The 18506-nt window shown below is 41.8% G+C and overlaps 1 protein-coding gene across 5 annotated transcripts in view; it reads left to right on the top strand.

The window, feature by feature from the left end:
- STAT3 (signal transducer and activator of transcription 3) overlaps nt 1-18506 on the top strand; it is a 56009-nt gene that overhangs the window by 19326 nt on the left and 18177 nt on the right. For 4 of the 5 annotated variants that reach the window (XM_045526575.1, XM_045526576.1, XM_045526579.1 and 1 more), the window contains exons 2-8: nt 11105-11255; nt 12174-12318; nt 12947-13045; nt 16073-16168; nt 16335-16416; nt 16615-16709; nt 16880-17031. In XM_045526575.1, the coding sequence (XP_045382531.1) occupies nt 11128-11255; nt 12174-12318; nt 12947-13045; nt 16073-16168; nt 16335-16416; nt 16615-16709; nt 16880-17031 (797 nt within the window). In that variant the 5' untranslated portion in view covers nt 11105-11127. Of the gene's footprint in view, nt 1-11104; nt 11256-12173; nt 12319-12946; nt 13046-16072; nt 16169-16334; nt 16417-16614; nt 16710-16879; nt 17032-18506 lie in introns of those variants that run through there. The other variant, XM_045526580.1, reaches the window with a different exon arrangement.

Raw genomic sequence — 18506 nt, 5'->3', positions numbered from 1 at the left:
TGACCTGAATAAATTGGAGAAAAAGTTTTTCCTTCTCCCAATAAATGTTGAGCTATATTATAGGTTTGTGATTTTGAGGTTCAGAAATTTAAGTTCCCTTTATCTGCTTTATTTTGGTTTCCTGTCTTGGATGAATATTAATAACTTCCATAGCATTTTAGATCAGTGGATGTTTTGTGACCCTTTTGTTTGGGCTTTGGTCAAAGATAACAGTACCCACAAGTTTTTTCCAGCAACTTGCCCGTCTCCCTTAAGTTGCCCTCAAGCTTGGAAAGTTTGACAGGACACTTTGCTTGCTCAACCTACAGTTGTTTCTCCTTTGGAAAGTTTGGCAGCCTGCTTCTGACGTCTGTGAGTGTGAGTACCTCCGCATTCAGTTTATTAGACAAATGCTTTGCTTCTCTCCAGACAGACTTCCAAATTCCAGATTACTAATCATACAGGGCAGAGCTGATATTATTTTTCTAGATACAGTTGCCACGTTGGTGCCATGCTTTTCAGTACTGTGGCCATCAGTCTGTTCAGTAGAGATTTCTGCACTGAGGTATGAGCAAGAGTGAGTGAAGGAAATGTTCATTTGGCATCTTAAGTTGTATGTCCAGTTGGAAGCTGTAAATCAGAATGGTAAATGAGGGTTGCTCCCAGAAAGCTGCTCCTTAGATGGAGGAGATGGACTCAAAACCAATGGGAAAAAGCTTTAGATGCATACATAAGTCCTGTGGGCATTGAGAGTTAAACTGAGACAGGAAAGGGGCAGATAATGCCATCCAGGGAAAAAGCATTTTAGGCAGGAACATCTGTGAGAAAGGAACAAAGTCTGCAGATACGGGGAAAGAGGGAGATAAGTTGACTTGAAGGAAGACAATGTTTATGAAAGTCATCTTGAGGCTGGAGAGAGGAGCTGGAGGTGGCTAAAGTTGGCTGAGTAGTTAGGGAGCCTTAGACAGGGTAAATATTTTGGATTGGCAGTGAGAAGTTAGTGTCTGTTTTTGAGCTTGGGGAGTGCTGTGATTTTACTCTTATTGAAAGGTCACAGAAGGACCATTCTTGAATTCTTGAGTCAATGATTCTTGACCATTCTTGAATTTTTCAAACAGCAAAACTGAGAGTTGCTCTACTCATCAGAATATTTTCTAACTGGGTGCAATATCCCCACCTAGAAGAATCTGGCTTACTCGGTTTAGTTATAATTCACTCTAGTGGTTAATTCATTCAATACCTTTTTTTTTTTTTTTTAAGAGACAGGGTCTCGCTCTGATACCCAGGCTGCTAGAGTGCAGTGGTGCAGTCATAGCTCACTGCAGCCTTGAACTCTCGGGCTTCAAGGAATCCTTCTGCCTTAGCCTCCCAAGTAGCTGGGGCTACAGGCATGTGACACCATGCCTGGCTAATTTTTTTTAATATAGACACGGTCTCGCTCTGTTGCCCATGCTGGTCCCAAACTCCTGGCTTCAAGAGATCCTCCCATCCCAGCCTCCCAAAGTGCTGGGATTATAGGTGCGATTCACCACGCCTGGCCTTAATACCTATTTTTTTGAGCACCTATTATGAGCTGGGCACTATACTGGCTGCTAGGGTGGGAGGCAGGACACACTAGTGAGCAAAAGCCAAGGCTCTTCCTGTTCTCCTGGGGCTTTCAGTTGAGCATAATGGTTATGAGTCTGAGTCATGGAGTCACATTGCTTAGGTGCAAGCGGAGTGATGGCGGTAGGAGGAAGGCATGTTATGAGGGCCCGTGGCAGGCAGGAGCTTGGTGTTTCTGAGGACCTGAAGGAAGAGCAGAGTGCCAGGAGCTCTGACAGCAGCTGGTGCCAGCTGAGTGAGAGGTGCAGGGCCAACCAGGCTGCGGGTCACAATAGTAATGCCCACATTTACATGCTGCGTGCCAGCTGGTCCTAAGTGCTATGTGTACATTAACTCAGTTCGTACAGTGACTCTGTGAGTTAAGTACTGTTTCCTCGTTTTTCCAGATGAGGTACAAAGAGGGTAAATAACTGGCAGTAGCTACAAACTAAGTGACCTAAGTGGTGGAGCCTCAATTCAAATCCAGTCAGTGTGGCTCCAGGATCCATGCTTTAAGCATGACACTATTCTGCCTTAATTTAAACTACAAATTTGGTTTTTCAGCCTAAGAACGGTATAGAGTCATCAGTGTGGTTTTAAGTAAGGGAGTGGCAAGATCAAGTTTGTGTCTTGAAAAGGTCTCTCTACCCACAGTGTGGAAAGTGGCCTGGAGGTGAGCAAGCAGATGTGGGGACAGTTCACAGGCTTGCCCTGGCCCAGGTGTGTTTTGGCTCTGAGGTTTCTGGCTGATTTTCTTTGGCCTTGGCCTCCTTTCTGGGGGAAGCACCAGGGTTTTTTTTTTTTGAGACAGAGTCTCGCTTTGTTGCCCGGGGTAGAGTGAGTGCCGTGGCGTCAGCCTAGCTCACAGCAACCTCAAACTCCTGGGCTCAAGCCATCCTACTGCCTCAGCCTCCCAAGTAGCTGGGACTACAGGCACGCGCCACCGTGCCCGGCTAATTTTTTTTCTATATATTTTTAGTTGTTCAGATAATTTATTTCTATTTTTAGCAGAGACGGGGTGTCGCTCAGGCTGGTCTTGAACTCCTGACCTCGAGCAATCCACCCGCCTCGGCCTCCCAGAGTGCTAGGATTACAGGCGTGAGCCACCGCGCCCGGCCAAAAAAAAATTTTTTTAGAGATGAGGTCTCCTTCTATCACTCAGGCTGAAGTGCAGTGGCATGAGCATAGCTCACTGCAGCCTCGAACTTCCTGGGCTCAATGATCTTTCCTTCTCAGCTTCCCAAGTAGCTGAGACTACAGGTGTACGCCACCATGCCTGGCTAATTTTTAAATTTTTTGTAGAGATGGAGGTCTCACTATGTTACCCAGCCTGGTCTTGAACTCTTTCCTGTAGCATTTACTCTTGGATTGCTGAAACCTAATGTCTTGAGGGAATCGAGCCTGAGGGTAATTTATAGACACAATAGTCTTTAGAGGCTGTGGAGCCCAGTTGCCCCCCAGTGTCAGCATTGCTGCTGTGACATTTATCAGGGTGAGCATTTGACCTCCATTTGAAAACCAAATGCATCTGGAACCTGGAAGGTTGTCCCTTACTCTTCCTTTTCTCTGAGTCACTTTTGCTCTTCAGTCAGTCACCAAGTTACATCTAATTCTTTACTGTCTCTGGAAGATGTCCACCTCTAAACACTTCCAATGCTGCTACGCAAGTCCAGCACAACCGTCTCACACCTGGGTTAGTGCAGCCTAAGGGATCTTTCTGAAATGTAAATCAAATTGTCATTTGTCTGTTTAAAACTTTTCATTCGAAGACTTCCCCCATTGCCCTTAGAAGAAAGTTCAGATTTCTTGGTATGACTTATAGGAGAGCCTTCTCTGACCTTATCTCCTTATACCATCTCCACAGTGTTCTGCCTCATTACAACTGCCTGGACCCCACCCCTGGAGGTGATTATTCAGTAGGTCCAGGCTGAGGACCAGCATGTGGCTTTGCAGAGCTCCTCAGGTGATTCTGATGTGCATCCAGAGTGGAGCCCTGATCTCTGCTATAATTCCAAGGTTCTCATTCTGGCTGCACTTTAACATCATCTGAGGAGCTTTTGAATTTTGAAACATGGTTCCCACCCTCAGAGATTCCAATTTGGCATCTGGTTTGTTTCCCAAGCATCTCTTAAAAAAAAAAAAAAAAAAAAAAAAAAATATATATATATATATATATATATATATATATATATATATATATATATCAGCCAGGGTGCAACCTCTGTTCACAGAAGGAATTATTCCAGGGGGCAGAATTCAGAAATAAATGTTATAGGGAAACGAGATTCTGGTCCTGGAATGATTTACACTTTCATGTACAGATCTCCGAGTATTTGAGGAACCATTCTTTTGTAATTTATCTTTTCTCTCCTAACCCCACTTCCTGCTGTCTACTTCTTCTTGTGGGCAAAAGTTTAAGGTCGTAGACTCCTCACACCCTGATTGCCTCTCCCTGAATATGTTTGTTTTCTTGGGACTCCATTTAAACTGTGATACACAAAATTAGAATAGTATTCCAGATGCAGAACTAATAGATCCTTTAATCTGGGCACTGTTATGTGTGTTAAAATACCATAAGGTCACCTTGGCTTGGTATCATGGTTGACTCCTGGGATACTTAAAAATCAACTGAAACTCCCACTTTCTAAGACACCAAAAGTGGTTAAGAGCAGGAATTCTGAAAAAAGACTACATGGGTTAGGATTCCAGCTCCATGCCTTTACTTATCTGTGTTGTGACCTTGGATAAATCACTTAAAAATCTGTGCCTCAGTTTGTCTTCTGTAAACTGGGGATGAAAATAACGTCTGTCTCATAGGGTGGTTGTGAGGATGAAATGATTAAATAAATATGTCAAGTGCCGAAAACAGTGTTTAACATAAGGTAAGAAGTTATAATTTAGTTATAATCGTTACTTATTTGGACTGTTCTTTAACCAAGGTTCTTATTTTTCATCTTTTTTTTTTTTTTTCCATTTTGAGCATCACTTAGTGTTTTTGCCTTTAGTCTTTTTAGGACCTAGAGCTATCCTAGGTGAAATATGTATGGAGATACTGATCAGGGCACTACCCAACCCTCTTCCCTCCCTTCTCCCCTAAAACACATACACCAAATCACAGCATTACTAACTCCCTCCCTCAGGATATCACAAAAGGGTATGTTAAAATGCATGTATTTTACATGCTAAGTGATTATTCACTTAACACCTAGCGAATCTAATGGATTAATCTGTGTTTCAGTGCTTCCCATGGATTTAGGATAAGAAATGTAAATGAAAGGGCTGCCATGTGGAAAATGCAGCAGTACTGTGTATCCAGCACCAGCACTGAGAAGTGCTGTGTATCCATTCTTTCTTTTTTCTTTTTTTTTTTTTTTTGAGACAGAGTCTCGCTCTGTTGCCTAGGCTAGAATACCGTGGCATCAGCCTAGCTCACAGCAACCTCAAACTCTTGGGCTTAAGCAATCCTTCTGCCTCGGCCTCCCGAGTAGCTGGGACTACTGGCATGCGCCACCACACCTGGCTAATTTTTCTATTTTTAGTAAAGATGGGGTCTCACTGTTGCTCAGGCTGATCTCGAACTCCTGAACTCAAGCTATCCTCCTACCTTGGCCTTCCAGAGTGCTAGGATTACAGGCGTGTGAGCCTCCATACTCGGCCTGATTTCTAACTTTAAAGCAAATCCTATTATTTGTAATTGAACATATTGAACATTATGCTAATTATAGTAATTTGTTTCAGATTGTGCACTCAAGTGTTAATATTTTATCTTTTTAGGAAACCAAAACTAGATTTATATACAGACTTCTTGTAAAGGCAAATATCTAGTCTTAAATCTTTTTATTTTTTTTTGAGACAGTCTCACTCCGTTGCCTGGGCTAGAGTATCATGGAGTCAGCCTAGCTCACAGCAACCTCAAACTCCTGGGCTCAAAGCAATCCTTCTATCTCAGCCTCCCGAGTAGCTGGGACTACAGGAATGTGCCACCATGCCCGGCAACTTTTTTCTATATTTATTTTTAGCTGGCCCGCTAATTTCTTTGTATTTTTAGTAGAGACAGGGTCTTGCTCTTGCTCAGGCTGGTCTCAAACTCCTGAGCTCAAACGATCCACCCGCCTCAGCCTCCCAGAGTGCTAGGATTACGGGCGTGAGCCACCACGCCTGGCCTAGTCTTAAATCTTATAAAGGTACTATTTGGATTTATAAACAATGAAATTACATGTTTACTATTTAAGTGTACTTATTTTGAATTATCTTTTATTTGAAATTCCCATGTCTTAATGTCTAGAGTAATTGTGAATGGTTAATTATGAATGGCTATACTAGTTAAAACTATGGTATTTAAATGTGGACTTCCTGCCATCCATTAATCCCTTTATCCTACAGTGAAAATTTCACAAAGATTGTATGTTTTTCTCCAGCATTAAGTGCCTTCTCTTGCCTATTCTCATTTTTTTCCTTCCTAATCTACTTTAAGGAGCATGCAGCTACCTCAGATTATTTTTGGAATGTAGTATGGTGAGAATAAATAAATTAGAGTTTGCAAATATAAATATATTCTGTGGCCCTCAATGGGATTAGAAGGGTTATAGTGAAAACATTAATAGAAACCAAATAGTTTGGTTTGTGGGCTTTATGTAAAAATATTTTTATAGAAAAATGTCTATAAAAAGCTGGAAAAGAGTATGAAGCTATTTAATACTGTGATCCCAGTTTAAAAGACACACACACTCTGAGATAGAGTAAAAGGCATTACATCAACTTGTCAGTTGCAGCCCTGGACAGTGGGATATGGGTGATTTTATCTTTTGTTTTCTCTTTTTTGCATTTTTCTAAATTTTCCACAGTGAACATTATTTTGTAATCTTTTAACAATATCATCTTAAAAGGACTGGTTTCTATAGAAATAAGTGCAAATATTTTTCTGTGTTACTTCATGCATTGGTTGCCTTGGTCACTAGGCTTGTCCTTACAGCAAAGGGGCTTAGTGTAGGCAACAGATAAGATATGTTCTACTTAAAATATAGGTATGTGTCTGATATAAAGTATGGGTAACACCCAAAGAACAATCTTATGACACATTGCAAGGTGGAACAGAAATTATCTTTAGGATCATTTTCTGTTCTGGGTTATTGTATGTGCATGATTTTTGTCTCTTTTCACCTTCCCTTGCCCCATCATAAATCTGCTGATACATGGATATGAAATACAGGGCTTCATTTAAAGAGAAGTTTTATGCAGTAATGTAATGAATCCCTTTCGTAAGTGGTCCTGCCTGTGTTTCTCAACATATCTCTTGGTTTCTTCAGATTGAAGTGTGTAAATGAGAACTGTGACTTCGGATAAACTTTTTTAGTGATCTTTACGGTAATAAGTTCCCCATTAGACAAGAGTTATTTGCCTTATGACTTGTTGTTGGTAGGTTATCCCCAAGGGGCTGAGAAATTCCTGTTGTGAAAAGTCCAAAAAGTCTTCAATGACTTGCTGTTTCATTTTTATTTTTCTTTTCCCTTCAGTTATAGAAAACAGGATCACACTTACCTTTCCTTTGTACATTAATTAGCATCTCCTATCTGCTAATAACCTAAGCCTAGTGAATGCTTTGAAATAAGTCCTATGTAACTGCGTGCCCTAAACCAGCCACTACATGGAATGATTTGACTTTTCTCCTATGTACCCAGAATGGTACTTGGCACTCATATTGTTACTCAAATCACTTTGTGTGTTTTGGGGGTCAGTGAAGTGGTTATTAAATCACAGGCTTAGAATTATTCTGTAGATAAATAATTTAGTTAGAACTTAGTGTAATTCTTTAGATTAACTTGTAATTTGAAAAATCAGAATCAAAATTGTGAAATAAGGTGGGTTCTTTTAAATTTTTTCCAGTGAAAATTTTTTCCAGTAAAACAATTACAGCAAAGCTGCTTGGCAGTGATTTTCCTAAGACAGTTGGCTAGTCATCTCTTAAGGATATGCTGTTCATATGAAGAAGATTTGATCTGATTGTCCTGTGGCTGCTGTTAATTAAATATGCTTTGCAGCTAAGCAGCCTTTAAGAAGATGGCTATTTGAGTATTTGCCCATCCTGTCCTTGAAAGGACTGTCTGCTCTTTGGCTTTAATTTATTATAATCTTTTTCATGTAGGATAGCAATTAAAGTATCGTCTGTGGTGATTAGACTAAGAAGTAAAACACAAAATCATTCATTCTTGGTGCTTTTAATTTAATGAAAAAAAAAACTACAAGCTGGTCTCTGGTTTAAGAAATAAGAGAATATTGTGGCCTGGCCCAGTGGCTCACACCTATAATCCTAGCACTTTCGGAGGCTGAGGAACGAGGATTGCTTGAGCCCAGGAGTTTGAGAGCAGCCTGTCTCTACAAAAAATTAAAAAGTTAGCCGGGCATGGTGGTGGGTACTTGTAGTCCCAGCTGCTCTGGAGGCTGAGGCAGGAGGATTGCTTGAGCCCAGGTGTTGGAGGCTGTGGTGAGTTATGATCGCACCACTGCACTCTAGCCTGGGCAATGGAATGAAACCCTGTCTCAAAACAAAAACAAAAAACAAAACACAGTATTGTACTGTTAATATTTATTAGCCCTCCTTTGTCTCCAAGAAAAATATCAAAATAGCAACAATCCTTAGTTATGGACTGGAAATGAATAATGTTATTGACAATTTTCAACAACTTATAATTTTTATGGTATAATAGTTTGAAAATACAAATAGTCATGCATTACCCTAATGTTAATCTGTAATTGAATAGGTATAATGAGATGCTATGGTTTTTTTCTATGGTTTTAAGTTGGAACTTGAGGGTGTAGACTGTGATAGTCTGCATTTGTATTCAAGGTAAGCAATTAGATAGTCCATTTTAAATTTATAACACTAGAGTTTATTATGAAAAACAGGTGACTATTTCTTTAAATCCTTTATTAAAAGAACCATGGCTTTTTGATTACATTGTCTAGAGCAGCACTGTCCCGTAAAAATATGATGCAAGTCATATACGTAATGTTAAATTTTCTAGTAACCACGTTAAAAGAAGTAAAAAGAAATGGGTGAGATTAATTTTAGTAATATATTTTATTTAACCCAGTGTATCGAAATATTATCATTTCAACATTAATGAGACATTTTACATTCTTCTTCCTTTTTTTTTTTTTTTTTACTAAGTCTTCAAAGTCCCATGTGTATTTTATGCTTACAGCGTATCTCAGTTTAAAGCAGCCACATTTTGAGTGCTCAGGAGCCACATGTGGCTAGTGACTACTGGACCGTGTAGGTTTAGAGTTTCAGTAAATCTATATGCAGTAGAATCCACACAGATTGGCATACTATATAGATTTCTGTGTCAATCAGGTCCTGATAAACATGAGGCAGATCCTGATTTTAGTCTGTGAGGCAGATCTTAACATGGCCCTAATGTGAATATTGTAAAGGAGATCTAACAGCCTTTGATTTCTTACCGAGGGTAATACACACCCTGGTTATAATGCTTCAGCATGTAGCATTTGCGTCAGCCACTGTTTTATTCCAGATAGTGTTTAACGTACATGGACCACTGCCCAGGCAGTGTCTGTCGTGTGGCAGATGAGTCCTGGGTGGGCAATGGTGAGTAGTAGCACTAACTAGCAGTAGATAAAAATGGTTGGGAGGTGCCTAAGGGGAAAGAAGACATTGTTTAAAAAAAAAAAAAGTCCCAAGTACCCATGAAACTTACTTATTCCTCTCTAACATTGTTGGAAGATTTAGTTAATTTATGGAAACATATCGGCCTGATTGGCCAGTCTAATTCTGACATTCTCATATTTTTGCTTTGTTCAGCATTTTCACCAGTGGAATTTAAGTCCTTGGTATTTGAGGAGAGGGAAGATATCTTAGATCTGTGCTGTAAGTATGAAGTACACACCAGATTTAGAAAACTTAGTACAAAAAAAGAGTGGAAAGGATCTCTTTAATAATTTTTGTATGATTACATGTTGACATGATAACATTTTGGCTATATTAGCTTAAATATATTATCAAAGTTAATTTCAACTGTTTACTTTTTACAAAATATGGCTACTAGAAGATTTAAAATTGGATATTTGGCTTGTAATCTATTGCTGTTGGACAGTGCTGCCTGGGATTGTTAATTAGTCAATGTAAAGACTGCCGAGAGATACTATAATACATGTGCTTGCCTGGATATGTGCTTGAGAGCTCGACAAATTGATACCATCTTCGCAGTAGCAAGGGGGTTATTCTGTGTCTGTCCTCTCAAAAGAAGGAGGGAGAATGCAGCACAGCCCTCCCTCTCAGGTTCTGTCAGGGAAACCTGATCCTGAACCGCTTATCAACCCTTAAAGGTGCTGCTTTGAGGACAGAAGGCCTGTTGGTTTTGTCGCCAGTTTGCTCACTCATTTTTATGAAAGGGCCAATGCATAATTAGGTGCTTCTTCCTACTTTCTCTGAGACATAAGTCAAGAACTCTAGTTAAGTGTGTTTGTGTGTATTCAGTCTTTCATTAAATGTTCTGACTGTCCCAGAGAACTGTCTCAGTATAGCTTGGTCTGTAAATACCTTTCTTTAGCTCTTGCTCATAGTTATTTATAGAAATTCTTAAAACTACTTGGTCTGCATTGATATTTTCATGACCCAAACTATTCAGAAAGAGGACCATAGGTGATTAGCTGGGATGCCTTCTCATACCTGAGCATTTCACTGGGGTATTCATGAACCTGGGAAAAACTCACATGCCTGGTATCTGGCTTCCTTTCTCTCTCATCCCAGACTGAGAAATTAAAAAAACAAAATTATTTTTTGTTGAGTAGGAGAATCCTAGGCAGAGCCTCACTTATACTTTTAAACCCATAGTCTTGGAATTAGCTTTCTGTTCTCCCTGAACATCCACATTCCACATTTTGATCTTAGCCAGGCTTACTATATATACTTCCCAGGTCACCTAAAAGGGGTGTGGGGTGGAAAGAAAAGAACTGACATGTTTTGAGCATCTGCTGTGTGCTATGCATTAAGTTGGGTACTTTATATACATATATACATTTTTTTTTTTTTAGAGATAGGGTCTTGCTATGTTGCCCAGGCTGGTCTTGAACTCCTAGGCTCAAGGGATCCTCCTGCCTAAGCCTCCCAAGTAGCTGTGATCACAGGAGCATGCCACCACACCTGGCTTGAGCTGGGTGCTTTAGAAATTTCTCAGTAGCCCTGAAGGATGGGAATTATGATCTGTATTTTATAGTTGAGGAAATTGAAATCTGGAAGTTAATTTTTCAGCTTCATATATCTCTGGTAGATCATGGATTCTAGAACTTGGCATCCTACCTACTTGTCTTCTCAGTTTAAAAGAAGCTGTGATGTTCCTTCCAGGGGTAGAGATTGTGACTATGTATCCCATGTCCTAAACTGGGAGAAACATGTAGGATCCTTCCCAGAACATCTTTATCCCTAATCATAGACCTGACCACCTGTGTTGGGTAGATGGGGTGTTTCTAGATTGTTTACCCCCACTGGGGCATGTGGTGACCATATGAACACTTTGGTTTGCAGTTGGGACACCTGATTCCAGCAGGATGGCCCAATGGAATCAGCTACAGCAGCTTGACACTCGGTACCTGGAGCAGCTTCATCAGCTGTACAGTGACAGCTTCCCGATGGAGCTACGGCAGTTCCTGGCCCCTTGGATTGAGAGTCAAGATTGGTAAGTCCTTCTTTAGACACTCTCCAAACTATATGCTGAATACCAGGCATTTGTTTTGGTTTGAATCAAGAGATCTGTTCTAACTTCACACTTTGCTATGTCATTGAAAAAATTATGGATACAGGTGATGGGGCAAAAGATCAGGAGATGAAGAGAAGATCCTTTGGTCTTGTAAAGCATTTTCTATATTTGAAGGACACATGGGCAGCTGTCTTTTGGCACATTGCAACAGCCTGCTTGGTGGTAGATGTTTTGAAGGTTGATTTGGATCTCATTTACTTGAGGAGATACCCTGTGATATAGAAATATTTTTTATCTGAGTGAGAATTCTGTTACAGAAAGAAGTTTGGGTCTATACTTGTGATTTCCCTTTAATTAAAGGAAAGAGACACAGAATAAGGAAAATAGACTTCATTCATGGAGGAGATCATGGCACAGAAGTCCAACAATTTCTTTCAGTTTAGTGTATTCAGGTTCACTTACTGATTTTGGTTAATGCAGGCCAATATGACCTAGTTTTTCCAGAATACGTACCCTGATTTGGTAATGGGCCATGGAGGTGATTCAGAGATGCTGGAGATAGACCATCATAGCCTGGGATTGCGTGTTTATACTAATAACTTCACCAGTTACTGAGAGTTGACTGGGAATTTAAAGCAAAACAGCATATCTATCCACTTTGCTCAGATATTTTATAAATATAGACTATGGAAGTGGCTAATCATATTTGGGATAATTGTTAATAATTATTAAATTGATGGCATTTGTTGTTGCTGAGCAAGAAGATCTAAAATGATGGAGTATAACATCAGATTTGTCTTCTTTTTTTTTGCCTTCTTGACAGTGATTTCTGTGTGTGTGTGTGTGTCTGTGTGTGTAGGCTTAGAAATCATTCTTCATCGTTCTTCCTTTTCCTAGGGCATATGCGGCCAGCAAAGAATCACATGCCACTTTGGTGTTCCATAATCTCCTGGGTGAGATTGACCAGCAGTATAGCCGCTTCCTGCAAGAGTCAAATGTTCTCTATCAGCACAATCTGCGAAGAATCAAGCAGTTCCTTCAGGTGTGAGGGAACACTCCATAGGAGAAACTGGGCCTGCGGAGCAGGGTGTTAGCTTTCCGTCCTGGAAGCATTTCTTTTCTCATTTGGCTGAATAATGAGAACCTATCTTGTATTTTCAATCAAAGGAGAAGTAATTAACCCTTTCTCAAATCTCTGTGTACTTACCTTTAGGCACCATTACCTGAGATTCACTTCTCTTGTCACAGTAGAAGTAATAGTGATTGTTATGTTGGTCATATTATGATAGCATGTTAATAACATCATAGTAACTAGGTCCCCTCATAGGAAGATGACTTGCACTTTTCAATGTTAGTTTGACTGTAATGGGATGCTCCTTGACCAAGTCAGTCACCCCCCTGTAAGACCAGGATGATGTACTGTCCAAAGACTCAGACTCATGTGCTTCTGTCACAGCAACAGTACAGCTCATCTTAACCACCTTTCTTCTCCTCTCCCCTTCGTCCTCCACTGATTTCATGCAGGCTCCAAGGCCTTTGTTCTGTTGTTTCGTGTAATAAATGTAATGTTCTCCTCAGTTGATGAGGAAATTAGTTTTAAGTTAGCAAAGTTCAGTCTATATCTTCATAGTCTGCTGCTAATTTTCATTCTCTTTCTCTCCTACCTATAGAGCAGGTATCTTGAGAAACCAATGGAGATTGCCCGAATTGTGGCCCGGTGCCTGTGGGAAGAGTCCCGCCTCCTCCAGACTGCAGCCACTGCAGCCCAGGTGAGACCTGAGAAGAAACAAAGCACTGGTCTGGGAGAAACAGAAAGTCAAACAACTTCATAATGCAATAAAATGTAAATTATTGGCCGGGCGCGGTGGCTCATGCCTGTAATCCTAGCCCTCTGGGAGGCCAAGGCGGGTGGATCGCTGGAGGTCAGGAGTTCGAGACCAGCCTGAGCGAGACCCCATCTCTACTAAAAATAGAAATAAAAATTATCTGGACAACTAAAAATATACATAGAAAAAATTAGCTGGGCATGGTGGTGCATGCCTGTAGTCCCAGCTACTCAGGAGGCTGAGGCAGTAGGATCGCTTAAGCCCAGGAGTTTGAGGTTGCTGTGAGCTAGGCTGGCGCCACGGCACTCACTCTAGCCCGGGCAACAAAGTGAGACTCCGTCTTAAAAAAAAAAAAAAATTATTAAATATACTAAAAACGAAGAAAAAACCAAATTAATAATCATAAAAATACATTGAAAAAGACTTAAAAAAATTTATACCCTCTATCCCACTAAGAAAGGCCAACAGGCCCCATGGTTTAAAAGTTTTGTTCTGACAACCTTTTCATGATACAGGTTGTTACAATATCATTCAAACTCTTCCAAATTATAGACAAACAAGAGATGTTTCCAGCTTATTTTATGAGGCTGATATAATCCTCAGTAAAACGTAAAAAACACTGTGTAAGTAGAGAAAATCGTTAGGATTTTTGCATTCTTGTGGCTTATAGTCTAAGAACACAAGGATGGTTTAACATTAGAAATTATTTTCTTTGTTTGGTTTTTTTTTTTTTTTGAGACAGGGTCTCACTTTGTTGCCTAGGCTAGAGTGCAGTGGCATGATCATAGCTCACGGCAACCTCGAACTCCCAGGCTCAAGTGATCGTCCTGCCTCACCTCCCAAGTAGCTGGGACTACAGGCGTGCACCACCATGCCCAACTCATTTTTAAAATTTTTTTATAGAGATGAGATCTTGCTGTGTTGCTCAAGCTGGTCTCAAACTCCTGGCCTCAAGTGATCCTCCTGTGTCAGCCTCCCAAAGTGCTGGGATTATAGGTGTGAGCCACTGTGACTGGCCTTGGCATGTTCTTAAGTGTCTAGTATGGGTAAAAGCTCTAGGAGCTAGAAAGAAGAATGGATATAATCCCTGCTACTCAGGGGCTCTCAGGCTAGTTGGGATTATAAGTACACAAATGCTCAGAGTGAGAAAACACAGAGGAGGATGTGTGTCGTTTTGTCTAAGGAAGTTGAATAAGATTTCATAGGAAAGTGAACATTGGAAATGAATTTGAAGGTGCATGAGTTTAGGTGTGCTTAGGTAGGAGTGCATGCCAGGCTGAGAAGATAGCATGTGGGGAGGGAATGTGTGGAAACAGGCTGTATGTGGGGAAGAGTGGGTAGTTTAGGGCGACCGAGGCTCAGGGAGGGAAAGTTTAAGTTGTTATCAGGTTGTGAAATGTCTTTCTTTGTGGGGCTGAGCTGTTTATACTTGGAAGCAGTGGGAAGCCAACAAAGTTTTTACGAAGAGGTGCGTTTCTGTGGGTGATAATAACATCTATTTTCCCCCTTTAAGTGCAGTACCAGTTGAGAAATAGACACGGGAGTGGAATATAGATCAAAGCAGCAGCTGTATTGTTGGTAAGACTAGGCTGGAAAGCGTGGCTTGAGCTGGTAGCCATAGGGGCTTTCCAGTGCCTGTCCCTGAGTTAGATCTTGGGGTGGAGGGATGGAGTCTGCAGAGCAGCACCTCCCCAGTCATCCACATGGAGCTTTAGCAACCATAGATTCGAACCCATTGAATGCAGAGGGACAGGCCTCTAGAACTGTTTCTAGAAACAGGCCCTCGCTCCTGCCTCATATGTGCCCCAGGAAGCAAGAGTGAGAGGAGGGAGGTGCCAACTTAAGGTTGGGCTCTTTGGAGACCTGTGCGTGCACAGGGTCTGTCTTTCCATCTCTCCTATCAGAGGAGTCACTCCCACTATGGGGAGACTAAATAGGGTTGGGAGTTGCCTTCCCAAAACTGGTACAAAGTTTGTATTCCGTGAGCTTGGATAGGGATCATGGGAAACGGAAAGTGTGGTTCCCTGTAAAACTGGCATGTTTAGATCTATTTTTGGAGACGTCTAAAGCATTACAGAGAACAGACTGGATGTGAGAGAGATTAGAGGCAAAGAGATCAACAGTTGGGGCCTGAACTGAGCCACTGACAGGAGAGATGGATTTGAGAGATACAGAGTATAGAGCCAGGAGGAGTGGTGACTCAGTGTGAAAGCGAGGAAGAAAGCAGAGACCGGAGGAATTCTAGCTTGGAAAACCAGGTGGATCATGCCTTTCCTTGACTCTCAATTCTGCTCCATTGATTGCTGTATCTGTCCTTGGGCTGCTACCATACTGTCTTTACCACTGCACATGTGTTTTTTTTTTTTTTTTTTTTTGGAGACAGGTTCTCATTCTGTCACCCAGGCTGGAGTGCAGTGGTGCAATTATTGCTCACTGCAACCTTGAACTCTTGGGCTCAATTGGTCCCCCCACCTCAGCCTCCCGAGTGGCTAGGACTACAGGCATATACCATGACACCCAGCTAATTTTTTTTTTTTTTTGGTAGCGACAGGTTCTCATTATATTGCCCAGGCTGGTCTCAAACTTTTGGCCTCAAGAGATCCTTCCACCTTGGCCTCCCAAGGTGCTGGGATTACAGGCATGATGAGGCACCACGCCTGGCCCCATGAGGTTTTTGAAGGCAGGCACCATGTCTTAGGATAACGTGTGGTTTCCTAGTACAGTACACAGAGTGGATGTATAGTATGACCTACTGGAAACAAGTCAGTGACACAGGTAAAACCACATGAGTGAGGGCTTCCCTGGACCCACACTGACAGCACCGCTGCCTCTGTTTCCCTTCCTCTCATGGTGGCAGCAGCACCTCAAGCCAAGCAGGAAGGGTGGGTAGGGTGGGACAGAGAGTGGACAGAGGCATTTTTCTCCCCATATTTCATGTGCTCACATGTGTGTTGACCCCCTTTCTGGCAGCAAGGGGGCCAGGCCAACCACCCCACAGCTGCCGTGGTGACGGAGAAGCAGCAGATGCTGGAGCAGCACCTCCAGGATGTGCGGAAGAGAGTGCAGGTGAAACACGTCTTGGGCAGGGAGCCTTGTCTTGGGGACATTGCATGTGGGTCCTGCATGTACCTTTTTTGAGGTCTCGGCTTCATTTTAATTCTCCTCAGAAACTTTCTTTTCCCTCTCCCCAAAGAAATCTTTTTTTACTTCTGTTTTTGTTTGTTTTAAACAGGATCTAGAACAGAAAATGAAAGTGGTAGAGAATCTCCAGGATGACTTTGATTTCAACTATAAAACCCTCAAGAGTCAAGGAGGCAAGTGAATATTAGAGACGTTAAAATCTCCTGTAGAAAGTGAGTTTGTGTTATTGAGTTTAAGGACTTGTTTGTCTCGACTCTGTGTAGCCTTTATGCTTGTGGGTGCGGTGCAAGGGAGTTCCGGGTGCCCAGTGGAGCCTGGTTATTAGGTTAGGAGTGTTCCCGCAGGTCAAGGAGTTTCTTCTTCCTCCCCAGACATGCAAGATCTGAATGGAAACAACCAGTCAGTGACCAGGCAGAAGATGCAGCAACTTGAGCAGATGCTTACGGCGCTGGACCAGATGCGGAGGGTAAGGGGGTTGGGGCCGCTTCCTCCGTGTCTTGCTCACTTGCAGGATTCAGCATCTTGTGGCAGAACTTGCTTGGTTTCTAGGAAATTCCTTCTCTGGAATTGACTATAGAATGTGGTTAGAGACGATCTGAGAAAATGTTCTCAGACTTTGTTTTGGTTTCCAATCAGAGCATCGTGAGTGAGCTGGCGGGGCTTTTGTCAGCGATGGAGTATGTGCAGAAAACCCTCACGGATGAAGAGCTGGCTGACTGGAAGAGGCGGCAACAGATTGCTTGCATCGGGGGCCCTCCCAACATCTGCCTAGATCGTCTCGAAAACTGGTAAAGGAGGAAAGAGGAGCTTCTCCTTTCCTTCTAGAAAGCTGTATTGAATTATGATCATAACTACCGGCCCACAAAGCTAGTACTATATCTCTAAGGGGACTTTTATGTATTCAAATTTAGTCGAAGAGTTAAAGTTTTTAATTTATTTGGACAAATTTTTTTATAAAAATGTGTTTATGTTACTATATTTGAAATGTTTAATGACTTAAGGCTTTTGGTTTAACCGTATTTAATACATAGACTAAATTTTTAATTTTAAGTATTTCAGTTATCTAAAACAACCACATGTTCTTTATAAGGGAAAAAAAATTTGAATACAGAAAATTAATGAAGAGAAGAAAAATCTTACAAAATCAGAGGTACCAGTAGTTAAAATTTTGGTGACTCATCACTCAGACATCTGTCATTATATTTATGTATTAATATGTATAAAGATAGAAAAAGTTTACATTAGCAGGAGCGTTCTTTATACGCTCTTCTGTAAACTGCTTTTTTTACTTTCATCCAGCAAATTTTTTTTTTTTTTGAGACAGAGTCTCGCTCTGTTGCCTGGTTAGAGTGCAGTGGTGTTATCATAGCTCACTGCAACCTCAAACTCCTGGGCTCAAGTGATCCTCCTGCCTCAGCTTCTCGAGTAGCTGGGACTACAGGTGCATGTCACCATGATTGGCTAATTTTTCTGTTTTTTGTAGAGATGGGGTCTCGCTACATTGTGCAGGCTGGTCTTGAACTGGCCTCAAGCAATCTTCCCACCTCAGCCTCCTAAAGTTCTAGGATTGCAGGCATGAGCCACCGCACCCAGCCCATCCAGCAAATCTATATTGCACACCTTACACACTCTAGGCCCACTAGTGAGTGTGTTACACCAGCTTAAAGTAGGAGAAACTCGACATGAGGGGGAACCCAGATACATGGAGCATGAAACTGGAAATTTAGGACAACTCCACATGAGAATGCCTGTCTGTTCATGTCCTCACTAACCCTGAGTGTTGTTAATTTACTGAAGGGAGTGTTGTTGTTTTTTTTTTTTGAGACAGAGTCTCGCTGTGTTGCCTGGGCTAGAGTGAGTGCCGTGGCGTCAGCCTAGCTCACAGCAACCTCAAACTCCTGGGCTTAAGCGATCCTACTGCCTCAGCCTCCCGAGTAGCTGGGACTACAGGCATGCGCCACCATGCCCGGCTAATTTTTTCTCTCTATATATATTTTTTAGTTGGCCAGATAATTTCTTTCTATTTTTAGTAGAGATGGGGTCTCGCTCTTGCTGAGGCTGGTCTCGATCTCCTGACCTCGAGCGATCCACCCACCTCGGCCTCCCAGAGTGCGCCCGGCCCTGAAGGGAGTTTTAAATGCTTCCTGATCAGGAAACCAAGAAGCTTAAGTTCTGTCAATGGGGGGATGGAAGTGCCAGAAGGGAGTCAGGGAGCTCAGCATTCCCTACAGCTGTCCTCCTCCCCATCCTTTCACTTTCTCTT

The sequence above is a fragment of the Lemur catta genome, chromosome 15 (assembly GCF_020740605.2).
Source record: "Lemur catta isolate mLemCat1 chromosome 15, mLemCat1.pri, whole genome shotgun sequence".
Lineage (NCBI taxonomy): Eukaryota > Metazoa > Chordata > Mammalia > Primates > Lemuridae > Lemur > Lemur catta.
This window is presented reverse-complemented; position numbering and strand designations above follow the sequence as displayed.